Here is a 17091-nt window from a genome sequence, read left to right as displayed (position 1 = left end):
TGAGGGGCTAGGCTCATCAGCAGAGCAGAGGCATCCTGAGACACCTGGGAACTCCAAGCCAAGTGCCTCGGGGCGGGGGGGGGGGGGGAGGGGGGGGTAGGATATGCACCCCCCCTCCCCCAACTCTCCAGGTGAAATCCAGTTTAAGAGAACTTACTTAAACCCCTGCTTAAACACTTAGGAGCTGTGACCTTGAGAGGGTTGCTTAACTCCTCTGAGCCTGTGTTTCCTCTTTTACTTAAAAAGAAGCTAATTTGTTGGCGACTCTTAGCATTGCCAGGAGAGTCAGGGAGATAGCATAGTTACTCCAAGTGTGACAGACAAGATGATTTTAGGTGGCAGACATAGGAACATTTTTATTTACATGCGTTTAAATTAATGTGCTTTAGAAGTTAAGATGTATTAGTGTAGCAGACTTGTGATTTCACAGGTATTATTAGGATAAAGCTAACATAGGTGCAAAGTCAGACCAGAAGTGATTTAAAGAAGCCTGTTAGATAAATGTTCGTTCAGGTGGAGCGGTGTGAGACACTGAGAAAGCCTGAGACAAAGTACTTAAAAGTTCCAGGCATGAGGGTGGTTAATAAATGTAAGTATCTTGTTCTTCTCCCCACCCCCTCCCCACTAACATTGCCAAAAAGTCTGTGTGTCAAACTATTTCATTAGCTTAAAATGGTTTGTATTAATCGCTGCTTGAATTAAATGGCCACTGGCTACAAATAAAAATGTTAGCCAGAGATTTGTTTTGGGGGTTGTTTTTTGTATTAATGATATTCCACTGAGCCTCAAATTTTAAAATATTAAGTGTCTTGAAAAAAAACAACAAGGTTACTACAAAGGAAAAATGGGGTGGATGGGGGTGCCCAGAAAGGAAAGAGGGCCGCAGGGAGGTCTGGGGGAAGCTGGAAAGGTAACTCGGTAACTGGCACAGCTTTGCCTCGTGGAGACCCCTTCGGACAGAGACCACTTTGCAAGCCTGTTTGGCATCAGTCCATACAGCTTCCCTCTGCCCTGGCCACCGCCTCCCCCTCCCTCATCACCTGATGACATGCAGAACTGCAGGCTCTGGGTCAGGAAGAGCCTTAGTCCTTTGAGGTACAAGGAAGACCAGCCGGCTCAACGAGGCAGTGGGTCTCCCCAGGTGGGAGCTGAGCTCCAGGGGCTGCTTTGCCGCCGGTGTTGAAGAAAAAGAGAGCCAGCAGTGCCCTCTAGTGGTGTAAGATTCTAAGGACAGCCACATCTGCCATCCGCGCTTAGGACACAGCCCATCCGACCCGGGTAGGTTGGGAGGGCGGTTTTAGATTTAGCTGGAGAGGTAGGAATCCCATTTCTTTTGAGATCCCATTGGCAATCCCAGAGGAAGGTGCCAGGCAGGAAAACAGAACAATGTCAGTCAGTAAGCCCAAGAGTGCGACTCCCAGCTACTAGGAGTGGTGGGACCATGGGGACACCTCTGACCCCTGAGCAGGACTATTCCCGAAGCATCCTTTTCTAATCCACTCATTTATAAGACCTGCCTCATAAAAAGGCACCACCCACCTCCTCTTTACCGAACCACAGATGAATTCAGTGAATAACAGCTAACTGTAGTAACACATAAAAGTCTTGTGGGCTAGACGTCAGGCGAAGCATCTTCCATACATGTCTCACTTAATTTTCACTTGTTTTTAATCCCCATTGGAGCGATGAGATAAGTGAAATGTAGAGACATTAACTAACTAGAGCCAGAATTCAAACCCACTTAGGTCTGACCCATGCCTGGCGCACAGAGCAGTTGTTGCTTAAACAGTGACAGCTGTTCATCTTGGTATCAGCATCTCTTTTTTTTTTTTTTTAAGATAAAAGGCTTTTGTAAAGATTATTGTTGGATGTAAAAATCCAACTTTCATTTTATTTTTTTTAATATATGAAATTTATTGTCAAATTGGTTTCCATACAACACCCAGTGCTCATCCCAAAAGATGCCCTCTTCAATGGGTATCAGCATCTCTTAACAAGACTGCGAAGTTTCTTTCAGCGTCTTTGAATTCTGGGTTGAAACATTTAACTTCTTTTTCACCTGTCTGTACTGTTTCAGTCTCTTGTCGACTTTAAGCCAGCTAATGATATGAGGGGCACCCCACATACATATGCAGGACCACAAAGATGCCTGAATCAGACTCCCCTGAATTTGTGTCCAAGTATCTAACTACCACCCTCCTTGAGTTGCAGATCATATTTTAAATGTTTGCTTAGTGTTTTGACAGCCAAATCCTTCTAGAGCATTATCTCCTAGAAGATCATTTTGATAGATTCAAGGAGAGGTCGGTTAAAAGCCCTAAAAGAGCTACATAAAGAGGGAAACCAAAGTCTTACTCAAGTTGTACAGATTCCAGGACAAACAGCCAGAGAGGAGTGAAGCCACAATTCCTCACCATCCCTGTGGCATGAGCAAATTAGTGTGCTGAAGGACCTAGGTGGGCCGCCTGGGAAAAGGAGAGACTTTGGGTGTGCAAGCCTTTTTCGGTTTTCAGCTTCCTCAGGGCACAGATTTAAATTAAGCCCAGGCTTTGCCTTGCAGGGGCCTGGTATTGTTCCTTAGTTGTTTAATACGTTCCTTAATTGTTTTCTAACCTACTGTCAGTCTCTTCAGCACTCAGTAAGAATGAGGCTGATATCAGCAAGGAAATTCCATAGCTTCCTAGTCCCAAACTCAGAGTCAGCAAAATTGAAGAGTGAGTGAAAACTTTTGTCTTTGGCATGGGGCCCCCTCCTGATGGCTTCTTTCCTCCTTGCTCAGGAGTCAGCAAACTGTTTTCATGTGGCCTGTGCGCTAAGAATGGTTTTTACATTTTTAAGTAGTTAGGGTGAAAAAATGAAAGAAGAATATTTTGTGATACATGAAAATCAAATTTCAGTCCATAAAGTTTTATTGGAACACAACCACACCTATTCATTTACATAATGTCTATCTAGGGCTCCTTTTCCACCACCTCAGAGTTAAGACCATATGGTCTGCAAAGCCCAAAATATTTGCGATCTGACCCTTTACACAAAGTAGTTGTCCACCCCTGCCTTATCTTCTGCTTCTAGAGCAGTCATTCACACTGAGGAGTGAATGACTGATAACAGTTTAAAATACTAACTCCCTTTTGCCCTTCAGAAGAAAATTTGGATTGCAATAGGGAGAAAATCCTTTATGATAGCAAAAAAGCCTGTAGAGTTAAATGTTGGGGGTGAAGGGCAGATTTCTGGCAACAGTCAGGGGTTGGAGAAAGATATTTTGGAGCAGAGAATTTCCCCCTGAACACTGAAGCTGTGCTCTTCTGGAACCAGCTGTCTGAAGTTCTCAGCAGGTGGTGTCTACAACTGCAGATGAAATAAGGAATTTTCATCCCAGTTACACAGAAGAATTCACTTTCCCTCTATCTCCAAGTCTGCTCACAAACAGGTTGTTTTCCTGACTGCTGCCTCTACTTGCCAGTAATGTGGTTGTCATTTTTATATCGATCATCCCTGTGCTTCATATTCAAAGAAGCAGCAAGCTTTGCACCTCAAAGGATTTTTTTAAAATTCCAGCTGCTGGTGGAATTACAACTTTTGGTTGCAAATTATTGTTTTCAACCAGGGTACTTGGTCAGCACTCTTAATAGAAAATGACAGAAACCCCACTGAAACTGGCATAGGCAGAAAGAGAATTCACTGACTTATGTTAATAGAAAGTCCCAAGATAGTGCTCACTTCAGGTGTGGCTGGATTCAGGTACTAAAAGGAACGTGTTCCTCGTCCAGCCCTCAGTTCTGCTTTATTCATTCAGCCTTGGTCAGGTTTTCCATATGACCCAGCAGGTCTGGCCTCTAGCTTACCCAGCAATGAATCAAGTGGGAAGAGCAATTCTCCCCAATAGTTCCAGTGAAATCGCCATGCTAATGTCATTGATTCTGATTGGCTTGGCGTGAGTCACGTGCTCGCTGACCAAACCCTAGAGTCAGGGCTGGTTCCCATTAGCGGGGCTGGTTCATGTACCTTTCCTGAAGCCACTTGAGAGAGAGGACAGAAGCAGAGGAGGGAGGCTACAGCTAGAAAAAGGGGGTTGAAGATGCACAGGTAAAACAACAGCCATCTCTTAGCCTGAAGTTGTAGAGTCCTTAAAACATGCATAAATAAATATAGAAGGCTTTAAAAACATGGTGGGCTAGGGTCTTTGATGCAACACAAAATAAGAAAGATGAACCTCAACTTCCAGGATCCTTGCCCCCAACCCCCCCTCCCCGCCCCTGGCCTCAGCCCCTCAGAGGGCCTGACCCTTCCACCTCCCTGTCGCCCTCCAGAACCTGAAGCGAGTAGCCGAGGTGTGGATGGACGAGTACGCCGAGCACATTTACCAACGCCGGCCAGAGTACCGCCACCTGTCTGCTGGGGACGTCGCCGCCCAGAAGAAGCTCCGCAGCTCCCTTAACTGCAAGAGTTTCAAGTGGTTTATGACCAAGATCGCGTGGGACCTCCCCAAATTTTACCCGCCGGTGGAGCCCCCGGCGGCAGCTTGGGGAGAGGTGAGTCTCAAGGGCCCGGTGCAAAATGCAAACGCGGAACCCCTATTCACAAGACAGGCAAAGAGTGCCAATTAAGGCATGAAATATAAAACATGTTTCTTTCTTGAGTCTCTCTAGCCTTGTGGTGGTTTTTTATATGCTACTTAATGTTCTAAGTAGAGAAAAATTAAAACTTTAATATTAGCATAAATTTTACCATTCAGCTTCATATTATGCAGTGTGAGTTTTAAATGCAAATAGAAGAGCATTTAGCTCATGTGCCAGATGGGTGAAATTTCACAATCTGTATTTCAACCCTTGTACGTGCATATGTATTTCTTACCAGAACGGTGCAAACACAGCACAAAGCTAACTCAGCTGATTTTATTTCACTTGTTGCTAATGCATACTTTATTTTATTAAATTTTTTAAATTTATTGTGAGAGAGAGAGAGAGAGAGAGAGAGAGAGAGAGAGAATCCCAAGCAGGCTCTGTGCTTCCAGTGTGGAGCTCATTGTGGGGCTTGAACTCACGAACCATGAGATCATGACCTGAGCCAAAACCAGGAGTCAGTTGCTTAACCAGCTGAACCACCTAGGTACCCCAATAATGCATACTTTTCTAAACGCACTCTACCTGTGGCTTGCTGATGCGTGAGGAAGAGAAGAAAGAAAAACTGGGGGTTGCCCTCTTCTTCCCTTCCTTCTGTGTTGTTATCTTCCGCTGGTAAGGAAAGTGGTCTGCAGGTCCAGGGAAGTAATGCAAGAGGCTATTAGAGCTCCCTGGCTCTTCCTGTGTCTCTGAATACCTCGGCCTTCTTTGTGCAGTCAAGTTCTGGTCGGAAAACACGGCCTTCACACATGCCAGCACACCACTTAGTCTTAGCTGTAACTTGAGTCTTGCTGAACTCCCATGCACACAGGACCCCAGGGATTCTGTGCTTCTGGGGCATCACAGAAGAAAGGTACAGTGAATGCCCATGTACCATGTTATCACCTCTGCTCACATGCATGCTCCCTTGTCCTATCAGATTCCACTGACAAGTTCAAAGATAAAATTATTAAAAAAAATTTTTTTTAACTTAAATCCAAGTTAGTTAACATATAGTGTAATAATAATTTCAGGAGTAGAATTTAGTGATTCACCACTTACATATAACACCCAGTGCTCATCCCAACAAGTGCCCTCCTTAATGCCTGTCACCCATTTAGCCCATCCCACTATCCACCTCCCGTCCAGCAACTCTCAGTTTGTTCTCTATATTTAAGAGTCTCTTATGATTTGCCTCTCTCTGTGTTTTTATTTTATTTTTCCTTCCCTCCTCCTATGTTCATCTGATGAGTTTCTCGAATTCCACATGAGTGAAACCCTATGAGATCCGTCTTTCTCTGACTGACTCATTTCACTTAGCATAATACCCTCCAGTTCCATCCACGTTGTTGCAAATGGCAAGATTTCGTTCTTTTTCATTGCCAAGTAGTATTCCATTATATATACATATAAACCACATCTTCTTTATCCATTCATCAGTCGAACACTTGAGCTCTTTCCATAATTTGGCTGGCACGTGAAAAGATGCTCAACGTCACTCATCATCAGGGAAATACAAATCAAAACCACAATGAAATACCACCTCACACCTGTCCCGGTGGCTCAGATTAACAACCCAGGAAACAACAGGTATTGGCGAGGATGTGGAGAAAAGGGAAGTCTTTTGCACTGTTAATGGGAATGCAAACTGGTTCAGCCAGTCTGGAAAACAGTATGGAGGTTCCTCAAAAAAATTAAAAATAGAACTACCTTACCGACCCAGCAGTAGCACTACTATATATTTATCCAAAGGATAAAAAATGCTGATTCGAAGGGACACATGTACCCCAATGTTTACAGCAACACTATTATTAAAACTTTTAAGACCATGACAGCAGAGCTTTAAACCAATGACAGCCCCTTCTGAGTGAGGGGCCTGGGGCCGCTGCCTGTGTCACACTCCTCAAGCCCATCCTGCTGGGGGAGGCAGACCATCTTCTAGCAGAAGAAGCACTCTGTCACCAGACTCTAGCTCCTGGTGTCTGAGCTGAGAGGACCACTCATTTATAGATGGACATACCGGGGCTGGGGGACAAGGAGCATAAGGGTTAGATCTTCCTTGCAGGTGACAGAAGTCCAGTTTGAAGTGAAAAGAGAAATGAAGTGAATCTCATAGAAACGTTGGGTAGCTGTGGCTTCAGACACGTGGATCCAGGGGCTCAAATGATGTCAGTTGCTTTTTCTCCTGTTTACCTCTGCTGCCATTTCTGTTAGCCTCATGCTGAGGGTAGCAAGATGGTTTCCAGAAGCTTGAAGCTGGCCCAGCAACAGAAAGTATATGCCTCCTTCCCAGTAAAGCCAGCACAGCTCCGGGAATCAAGTCTGATTCTTAGGTCTGCACCAATCACTGTGGCCACGGGAGGAAGGGGGAAAGCAGGGGTGGACAGATACTCTAGCAGGCCACAGAGTGGGGAGAGGGCGGTAGTCCCATAGAAAATCAGGGTGCTGTTACCAGAGGAACGAGTGAGGGGTTTGAGCCAACAGAAACACCAGGTATGGCTTGTTCAAATTCATACAGCAAGTTAGAGGGGCCTTTCCTGACTAAGCTGTCTGGCCCATCCCATCTAACACTAGCATAGATACTGTAGAGGAGGTGTCGTGTTGACTTCCCTCATGAAGCTCTTCATTTCTTTGCCAGTTTATTGGCTTTTTCCCCTGTATTAGGGCCAGTCTTCTGAGAAGCAGACACCAAGAGAATTGTTGGGGGAATCCCTGAGAGAAGGAACGAGAAGGGAGCCAGGAGAGGCTGGGAGATCTGCTGTGGGGCTGGTCTGCCCGCTGGGAATGGGAAAGGGGAGGAAGAAGGGCTGCCGTAGGAGGAGTCCCACACTGCAAGGATGCTCTTGAGCCAAGTGACTGAGCAGTCTTCAAGCCAAGTCTCCTACCACAGAAGTCAGCATCTTCCTCCTGGAATGGGCCTCCACAGTCCCCCTGCCCCGCTCTGTCGCTGGCTGGAAGCAGCCCATGGAACGCACGGCCTCCACTCAGACACAGTGGATTCCGGACATAGCGGCCGGGCAGTCAGACTCCCTGCAGCAGGGCAACTGAGGAGCATGTTTTCATGGCCACCACACCTCCAACCCAACCCCTCAGTCAAGATAGGAGTGATTCTGTGAGGCAGGAACTACACGATGCACCTACACGGCACGGTGGCCTTCAGGTAGTGAGTGCTGACCAACCATGAGCAGTGAGGCCTTCTGCTCCAGCCCAGTGCTCCTCCCACCACACCACACCCTGTCTTACTGAAATTCTTGTTTTTTGGATCGAGAACCTCTTGCCATTCACCTGCTCTTTAAGGCCAAGACCCCACAGCAAAGATGCCCCGTCCTTTTCTAGGGTGGCTTTCAAGATATGGTCCCTGTGTCTCCTGGAATGGGAGTAAAATTCCATTCCTGGAACTGTTGGATCAGATTCTCCAGGAATGGAGCCAGAGAGTCCTCTGAATACCAACCGCCCTCAACTTCCAGGTCCCCACTGCCACCCTGTGACTTTGCATGCTCTAGGACAAAGCTGGCTTTGGAGGAGCTCCTCTCTGAGGACTGAGTATTCCTGTACTGAGAAGCGCAAGGCACGTCCACCAACCCAGGGCAAGCTTCATTAAGATAATGCAGAGCTTCCTCCATCTGATGTCTCTGCTGGGTTCCCTCCTTCATCCCAGCGGGGTCCCAGGGGACTATCTCAAGGTGCCTCATTAGTCCACTCTTTCCTTCTGTCTCTTTCAGATTCGCAACGTGGGCACAGGGCTGTGTGCTGACACGAAGCATGGGGCCCTGGGCTCCCCGCTGAGGCTGGAGAGCTGTGTCCGAGGCCGTGGGGAGGCTGCCTGGAACAACATGCAGGTAAGGGCCACTTCTCAGGGACTGGCGGCCAGGTTTTCCTGGGCCATCTGTGGCCTGGAATGCTCACGTGGTCAGGGCAGGGAGAGAGACGCCAAGGGTCAGTGACGAGTCACAAAAGCTAGCCCAGGGGATGAGTTATAAGAGCTTTCTGAACACCTTAGAAAGAGGAATCCTTCACATTGCAATAAAATCATCAATCGGGTCTGTTGGCAAATGACAGACACTCAGCCCAAATGGCCTTCAACAAAAAGAAGAATATATTGGCTCATGTATGCCATTGAAGAGCTTAAATGATGTCATCAGGAGCTCTCCAGGGTCTCAACTCTTCTTCCTCTCTGTTGGCCTCATCCTTCATCCGGCTCTTCCCACATGGTGGCAGATATGACCACCAGCAGCAAAGGCTTCCAACCCGCCAGTGAAAAGGCATGTCCCTTTCCAGAGTTCTGGAGAAGCCATGGGGGTGCTCACATATTGGCTTTCCTGAGCCAGTTACAATAGGGGATGTGATACAGTCCTCGTGTTGATCAAGCCCACGTCACATGCCCACTCCTGGAGCCTGTGGTGTGGTAGCCTCACCTGAAGGACGGGGAGACGAATGAGGAGAGTGGGTTCCCCAGGAGATCGTGCCCAGGCGGCGTTATCAGAAGAATGAAGGCTACAGGCCAGCGGTGCAGAAAAAGCCACCACCCTCAAGAAACTGCATTTAACTGCCATGATCCCCCCAGCACCAACGGTTAACCCTAAAATCACACCGCATCCCGCCTCCACTGACTCTTGGTTCGAGGGAACATTTTTGTAGTCTCCTTCCTGTGGGTTTTCTGACATTTTGGAAGTGCACACTGATAGAAGCCCATATTGCGGGGCCTCTGCAAAAACAGAGCTCAGAAGGGGTGAGTGGCACGCTCACTGCGAAGGAACAGCACCGCCTCTCAGATGGGCCCAGTGCCCGGCCTGACAGTGTCTGCCCCTCCCTCTGAAGTCCTTGCTCCCTCTCCTCCCTTGGTAACAGTTATTAGAAGTGGCCCTCCTTCACCAATTCTCCTGAATTCTTCAGGGCAGCGTGTGGCTGCTCCCCACACCCACCCCACGAAGGAGAACCCCAAAAGAGACCAGGAAGAGCACAGGGCCTGGGAGAACGTGCCTGGAGAGCTCGACCTGGGATAGCCTCACTGTGTGGCAGAGTCCACACTAATGCCTGAAGATTCACTCGAACAAGGAACAAAATGATGTCTGGCTGCCTGGCTGTGCCAGCCTCCACCCTCTGAAATGGGAAGCATGGCAGCCCATTTGCCCCTGTGGGATCGATATTCCCTGGGGCTCTCAGACACCCTGAGCAGAGAGCTCTCGTGAGCCTGAAAAGGGAGAAATGTGAGTCTAAAATGCACAAGACCCGGGAGATAATCAGGAAGCAGTAGCTGGCACAACCACTCCTTTGCCACCTTGGGGTCCACTCCTGGCCAACATGGAGTAGGGTAACAGGGACTGGATTTACCCTCCTGCCAGAAACAACTGAAAAACAGAAAATGTGTGAAACACTCTTTTCAAGAGAGCAGACAACAGAGGGTTCTATTAAAGAGACGGACATTGCCGTTGTAAACCTTCCCTCAAAGAAAACTCCAGGCCCAGATAGATTCATCGGTGATTCCTACCAAACACTTAAGCAATGTTACCAACTCTACAAAAACTTTTCCAGAAAAGGAGGGAATACTTGCCAACTTATTTTGTGAGGCCAGCATTACCTTCGTAGCAAAACCAGACTGACCCATATACGAAAATTACAGACCAGTATCCCTTGTGAACATAGGTGCAAAAATTCTAAACAGAATTTTAGAAAATCCCATCCAGCAGTGTGTAAAAAGGATAATACATCGTGACTAAGTGTAATTTATCTGAGGGATGCATGATTGGTTGAATATTAGAAAAGTAATCAATAGATTCACCGTGCTAACTGAAAAAGAAAAACCACATAATCACCTTATACCCAGAAAAAGCATTTGACAAAATCCAACATTCATTCCTGATAAAAACTGTCGCAAACCAGGAATAAGGGAACTTCCTCAAGTTGATCAAGGTCATCTATAGAAAACCCGCAGCTAACATCAAACTTAATGGTAAAAATCTGAATGTTTTACCCCTAATATCAGGGATAATACAGGGACTCTGACCTTACTGTTTCTATTTGACACTGTACTAACCTGTGGCAAGAAAAAGAAAAGTCATGCAGATGGGTGAAGAAGGAAAATAATTTGTAGACTATATGATCATCTTTATTTGTAGACTGTAGGATCACCTTTGTGGAAAATTCTATTGACTCTACAGAGAAACTACCAGAATTAATAAATGAACTTATCAAAGTTATGAGATACGAAAACCAATTGTATTTCTATACATGAATAATGAAGAATCAGAAATTAAAACAAGTCAAATTAAAATTAAATTGAGTCAAAACATATCAAATTATGTACTTTAAATGTGTATGGTTAATTGTATGCCAGTTATTCTCCAGTAAAGCTGCTGGAAAAAATGCTTATTAACTCAATACAATAGTGAACCTGGTTTGGATCCTGATTGAAACAGACTGTGAAAAGAAACTTACAAAGCAATTTAAGAACACTTGAACTCTTCTTACTTGATGACCTTGAGGACTTTGCAATAACTTTTTATTGTTATAATGGCACTTCAGTGAAGTATTTTCACCTGAGATGATATGATGTCTGTAATTTGCTTCAGAATAACGTTGAGGTGGGGGGTTGTGATGGGGGGTAAAGCTGTAACAAGATTCACCATGAGTTGGTAATTGTCGAAGCTGGGTGATTGGAAGAGGTGTGGTTGATACTGTTCCCTGGATCTCAATGTTTAACATTTTCTATCAGTACAGAAAAGAGAGGGGTGCCTGGGTGGCTCAGTTGGTTGAGCATCCAACTCTTGATTTCAGCTCAAGATCTCATGGTTGTGGGGTCGAGCCCTGCGTCGGGCTCTGTGCTGATGGCGTGGAGCCTGCTTGGGATTCTCTCTCCCCCTCCTCCCTCTGCCCCTCCCCTGCACATGCACTCTCGCTCTCTCAAAAAAAAAAAAAAAAGAAAGAAAGAAAGTCAGTCCCCGGTTTTGCTATCCCTATAATGATGTCCCTGTATGTACAGGTGTTCACCTTCACCTGGAGAGAGGACATCCGACCTGGAGACCCCCAACACACGAAGAAGTTCTGCTTTGATGCCATCTCCAACACCAGCCCTGTCACCCTCTATGACTGCCACAGCATGAAGGGCAACCAGCTGTGGAAATACCGCAAAGTAAGGTGGGCTGTGTGGGCAGAACAGGGCAACCTGCTTGGTTTTAAACAAAGAGAAGCAGACAGGCATGCAGCACCTCACTTCCCCCCACAGAGCATGCTCGCCCGTGCATTCGCGCCACACACCCGCCATGCCCCACTTCTCTGCCATTTGAGAGATGCCAGAAAGCCAGGTTTTTATGTGAAATCTCTACGCTCTTACATGCTGGCAGCTGAGTCCATAAAACACCAGCACCACCACCGTCATGAGAACCGATGCCAGTGGGCCAGAGACGAGCATGAGTAGGGCCCAGGCCCGGAAGTGGCACACAGGTCACTTCCACCCACATCCCCCCGGGCAGAGCTCAGGCACAGGGCAAGGCTGCCTGCGGGGGAGGCCGGGCAGGGTCTCGCTATGCCCTCAGCGGGGAGGCCTCGCAGGTCAGTGAACGCGGCCGGCCGCTGCCTCACTGCCCCGTTGCTCTCGTTGCTGCTGCCGTTGGTTCAGATCCCCAGCGCCGCCTCCCTGATTACCTCCCTGTTTCGTAGGACAAGACCCTGTACCACCCCGTCAGCGGCAGTTGCATGGACTGCAGTGAAAGTGACCACAGGATCTTCATGAACACCTGTAACCCCTCTTCTCTGACCCAGCAGTGGCTGTTTGAACACACCAACTCGACAGTCTTGGAAAAATTCAACAGGAACTGAGCCCTGGTGTCTCAGCGGGCCTGGTGGGGTCCTCTCCTGGCGCTTCCGGCAGCCTTCCCCTCCCGAGGGAGGCAGGGCTTCCGTGGGCAGCGTGACGTGAAAGGCGCTGGCCAACAGGTCTAGGGTGGAGAGGGCTCTGACGGCTGGAGCAGGAGGCCCACCTGTTCCTTGAGGCCCAGTGGTAGCCACGGGGTGGACAACAGACCCCACATGAGGCCCCACAAAGAGCAGTGCCTGCTTTAATCCCTGACAGCATCATGGAAATCTAGGAGGGCCTTACCAACTTTGTCACCACGTTCCTTTGGGCATTATGTGGGAGAAATGCCAAGGCAGCCCTAGGCTACCCAAAAATGGGTCCTACAAGGTTACCTAGCCTTGAGATGGCTCGTATGTGACGGCCCTTTAGAAAGAGAAGCCCCTGTTGTCTGTCTGGGCACTTGTAGCACTTCTGCCGTCCGTCCGCTGCAGAAGGGGAGGGAGGGAGTCTTTCTTGGGGCCACTGGTTTCAGCCATTTAGTTTCTGCCTGTCATGGAGTAGCTGAGTAACTAGAGTTACTGCCCGGCTTCTGTTCTGTCACAGCCCCAGGCGATGCATTCGAAGGCCGTACCTGGGCCCTCAGAGCATCCAGTACTGAACACTGGCCAGCTGCCAGGCCTGGGGTCAGAAGCTGGACCCCTAGACGTTCCTTTGCCGCCACGGACACATGGGATGTCTCTCCTTGCTCTCTGGGCACAAGACAGCTCAGCCACCAGCTCTTCAGGGCTGGGTTTCAGATGACTTGGGCCCATGGAAAAGGCCTAGTAGAAGACCTCCAAACCAGATATTCTGGCTGAACTTCCCTTATCAGTGCTTCCATTTTCCTCTCTCTCTCTTGGGCAATTATCTGCCTCAAGAAAGGAGCAGATGTGTGAAGTGCTCACCTCACAAAGTCTGGAGGCCTCCAAGGTGGACCAGGGGCGAGATGCCCAGCCTCTGACCTCATCGCGGCTCCAGTTCTCACATAGAACTCTAGAATTTTTATAGAACTGTATCATTGGATCACAAACTAGAACGCTACGTAGGATTCTGGTATTCTAGCATCCAGTTGGGATTTCTAGAATGCTGCGATTTAAAAGAGCCAGCCAAGTGTAATATAGTTAAGGCATCCAGCCCCCAACCTAGAGACAATCTTTGAAATCCGAGGTTGGTGGTGTCTGGGGGGGGGTGGGGGAGGGGGTGGGTGACCCATGTCCGTCAGCTCGTACCAGAGGCCTCGGTACGACACGGTCCACAGTGCAGACCCGAAGCCCTGCACCCTCCACCGCCTTCACAGCTGCAGTGGAGGAGGGTCCCACGAACAGGCAGACACCCAGCTCCATGCCAGTCCCTCGTGTTTACCTTTTGCTTTGTTAATTATGTGTCGGACTCCCAGAGGGCTCCCAAGCTAATAGGAAGCATTTCTGTGACCAACCTGCCACCCACTGATTCAGAAATGGAAATCGCATTCTACAACCTATGGCTCCCACCAGCTAGTCCAGGAAATACTTGAAACCAGTGTTCCAATTAGAGCTGGGTCTCTCAATTGTGTCATTTACCAATTAAATGAGACATTAATCTGGGAACAGAGCCACGAATCTGCCTTTGAGATGCTGGCTGATCTCAAGGCCATCAGTTATCAGGGGCGGGGAGGCAGATCAAACACTCCTAACCACCACCACCCCAATTAAGCATATAGCTGGCAAAGCATCACTTCCTCCACTTCTGCCCCCACACACACCCTGCCCTGGCCGCCTGTCCCCAGGAGAGGTGGCCCCTGTGCGTGCAACAGCTTGCTTGATCCCTTCTTGTTGATCCCTCCGTGTCTTTTCCAAACGAGTGCCATATCTTTAGAAGTGGCCCTCCATAGGAAGGAGTCCAAAGATGAGGCCCCTTCTGGGATCTAGGAGAACAAGAGTTGCAGTTTGGAGAACTGAGGGTTCATCATCAGAGAGCAAAGCAGCATCATTAAAATAAAAACTGTGCCTTTTAAAAAGAAAAAAATGCAAATGTACAGCAAATCCCTAAACTTGAACAATTTCCTAGTGCCTTGCTAGACAAACATAAAGGGGCAGGGTTGGGGGTGGGGGAGGGGAAACTTTCGTGGTAGTGTGTGCAGTTTCTGTTGGATGAGTGTGTGTTTCTTAACTTCTGATTTCAAGCGGGAGACGTTGGGCCTAGGGCAGGATCTGGGAGGCGGAGATGCCCCTCAAGGGCCAGAGGCTGGAGTTGTTCCAGTTCATGACAAGTAACCCCCCAAGTTAAAAGGGCAGCTGGACAACTCATTTTGTCTGTGGCCTAGAAGGGCCTCAGCAACCCCTGGGAGAGGGCCCTGTTTGTAGACCACGCCTGGAGTCCCCCACCCCAGCCCCCACACGGAGTGCAGCGCACTCGCTAGGTCTCCAGATGTCCCATTCCAAGTGGGTGACAGTGTCCTCGGCAAGACCGGGACTCCTGTGGAAAGCAGGTGCAGCAGCAAGCGGGCTTCAGCTTTCCTCCATCCCATTCTTGGATCCTCCATTAGGGTCTGCTTTTGCACCCTCGACTGGGGATGGGCAGGTCCTCTGAGCAGCACTTGATGAGCCCTCACCAGGAGGTGCTGGGACTCGGCAAAGTGTGTAAGAGGGGAAGGAAGAGGTTCACGGCTCAGCTGACCAACTGACTGGTTACAAATACCACTGGTTGCTTTGGCCTCCTTTTTGAAAACCACCTGTCTCAGAGATCCAGGTTCCTGCCCACACTGCCAGCCGATGCTCAGTACAGCAGCCAGGACCTGTGGAGACGCTCTCATCTGGGTCATGGGTGAGAATGTGGGCCCCTTTGCCTCCCTTTATTCTGAGCATGAGGTCACAAAACAGGGTGCGGCCAGAAAGCATCATGACCGTGTGGCTCACCAGCAGCCTTTCCAGAGGGGGAACTCCGGAAACATTTTGGAATGCGGAGAGCCTCTTTGCTGTAAATACAAGGCCTTTGGAGGTGGCTAAATGTTCAGGCACACGTGTGAAAAGCCATTCTACCGTGTGCCTCCCCCTGGAGCTTTCAACTTTTAAAATAGTCCAGGAACCGCCCCTTCTCCCCTTGTGGAAGAATTAGTTCAGAGGCAGAGGGGGGCACTTCCACGGGAGGGGGGGGGGATGACATTAGGCCTCGGGGAGAAAGAGCAGTTCCTGTTGAAGATGCGGCATATAGATTCCCAAAGTGCACCCTATATTCACTTTCCAAACCTACCTGTCGAATTTCTCTCTCTCCTTAAGAAAGAGATGATACCCTTGAAAATGGCTCCCTGTTTCTTTCCGTGTATCTTCATTTTTCTAGTCTCTGGAATCTCAAAAGCGTGGCAAAGCACTTTACGGTAGTAACCGAGAATTACTCTGACTGGGGATTCCTTGCTTCAGTGGTCTCTAGTGTGTACAGATTGGGCGATCTTTTATAATTCCTGGGAGGCAATGCATTTTTAATGTTTTCTGAAGATTTTTAAGCGTGGGAGAGGGGCAAGGAGTGCAGTCCAATTCTGGAATTCTTTTCTACTTTCCACCGATGCTCTTTGTGAAAATCGAAGTAATATTTCAGTTCAAACTTGATCTTGAGCCAAGGCCAAGGCCCACTGCCGCCTCTGGGGTGGGTGTTGGACCTACGTCCCAAGTGACAAGGTCCTCTTAGCATCCGCTCCCCAGATGGCTTTGATTCAGACTCTCCAGACAACAGGGTTGAGCTCCTGCTCTGTTTTGGGCGTGAAGCCTGGGATCCCAAAGGGACTACAGGCAGGGAATCTTGAGATGGCAGACTGGGATTCTAAACAGAGCTCAAGACCACCAACCTCTCTTCTCCTGCCCAGAAAAGTGAGCCTTTGTGATGAACTGACTTACTGTGTACAATTGTGATTGTTGTTGAGTAAACCTCCAGACTTTGTCTAACGTGTTCTCTGGCTTGTTCTTGTCACGCACCATTTTCCAGTCCGTCATTCCCCACGTATTCAGGGAGTGTCTGCTCGGTACCCAGGCCCTCTGCCAGATACCGAACAAGTCCCCAACAGCTGTCCTTCTAGAGAGGAAGGTGGACCTCAAACAAACAACCAGGATGACTCTAGATGTGAGCAGGGCTATGAAGAATATAAACCGAGATGTCTCAGAGACTGGATTGGGAGGCAACATTAGGTAGGCCGGTCAGAGCGTGTCTCTGTGAGAGCTGAAAGACATGAGGGAGTCTGAGCCAAGAGGCAGTTTGGGGGAGAGAGTTCCAGGCAAAGGGAGTCACTACTGCAAGAACCCTGAGCAGGAGGGAGTTTCCGTGTTGAAGGCACAGGGGGTGAGCTCACAGGGTTAGGTGGGGTAGCCCACAAAGGGTCTGACAGACTACAGCCAGGAGTGGAAGATTTCAGGGGGGCAGGACAAGGTGAAATGGCTTTATTTCTGATGCTCACCCATCAGCCACAGGTGTCTACCTACCAAAATATTACGATGCTTTTGAATATTAGATTTGTATCATTTGTGTAATGCCACGTTCTAGAAACAGCATTGGCTGGCCTGGCTCTGCAGATCCTGCCCCTCAGTTTTCTGCCATAAAATGGCCAGTTTTTGGATGATCCTTCCAGCCCCACCTCTGGTTCCCTGGTTGAAACTTAGTGCAGGACTACCGGTCCAGCAAGCCCAAGCTGCCTGC

General features: G+C 48.5%; 1 protein-coding gene across 1 annotated transcript in view; it reads left to right on the top strand.

Annotated features, from left to right (window-relative positions):
• Positions 1-16346, top strand: part of GALNT10 (polypeptide N-acetylgalactosaminyltransferase 10) — a 224922-nt gene extending 208576 nt beyond the window's left edge. Inside the window, exons 9-12 of the mRNA XM_043597691.1 lie at positions 4311-4532; positions 8324-8440; positions 11581-11730; positions 12258-16346. Coding sequence (XP_043453626.1) covers positions 4311-4532; positions 8324-8440; positions 11581-11730; positions 12258-12416 — 648 coding nt within the window. The 3' untranslated portion in view covers positions 12417-16346. The remainder of the gene's footprint in view (positions 1-4310; positions 4533-8323; positions 8441-11580; positions 11731-12257) is intronic.
• The last annotated feature ends 745 nt before the right edge of the window (positions 16347-17091 follow it).

The sequence above is a fragment of the Prionailurus bengalensis genome, chromosome A1, assembly GCF_016509475.1.
Source record: "Prionailurus bengalensis isolate Pbe53 chromosome A1, Fcat_Pben_1.1_paternal_pri, whole genome shotgun sequence".
Lineage (NCBI taxonomy): Eukaryota > Metazoa > Chordata > Mammalia > Carnivora > Felidae > Prionailurus > Prionailurus bengalensis.
This window is presented reverse-complemented; position numbering and strand designations above follow the sequence as displayed.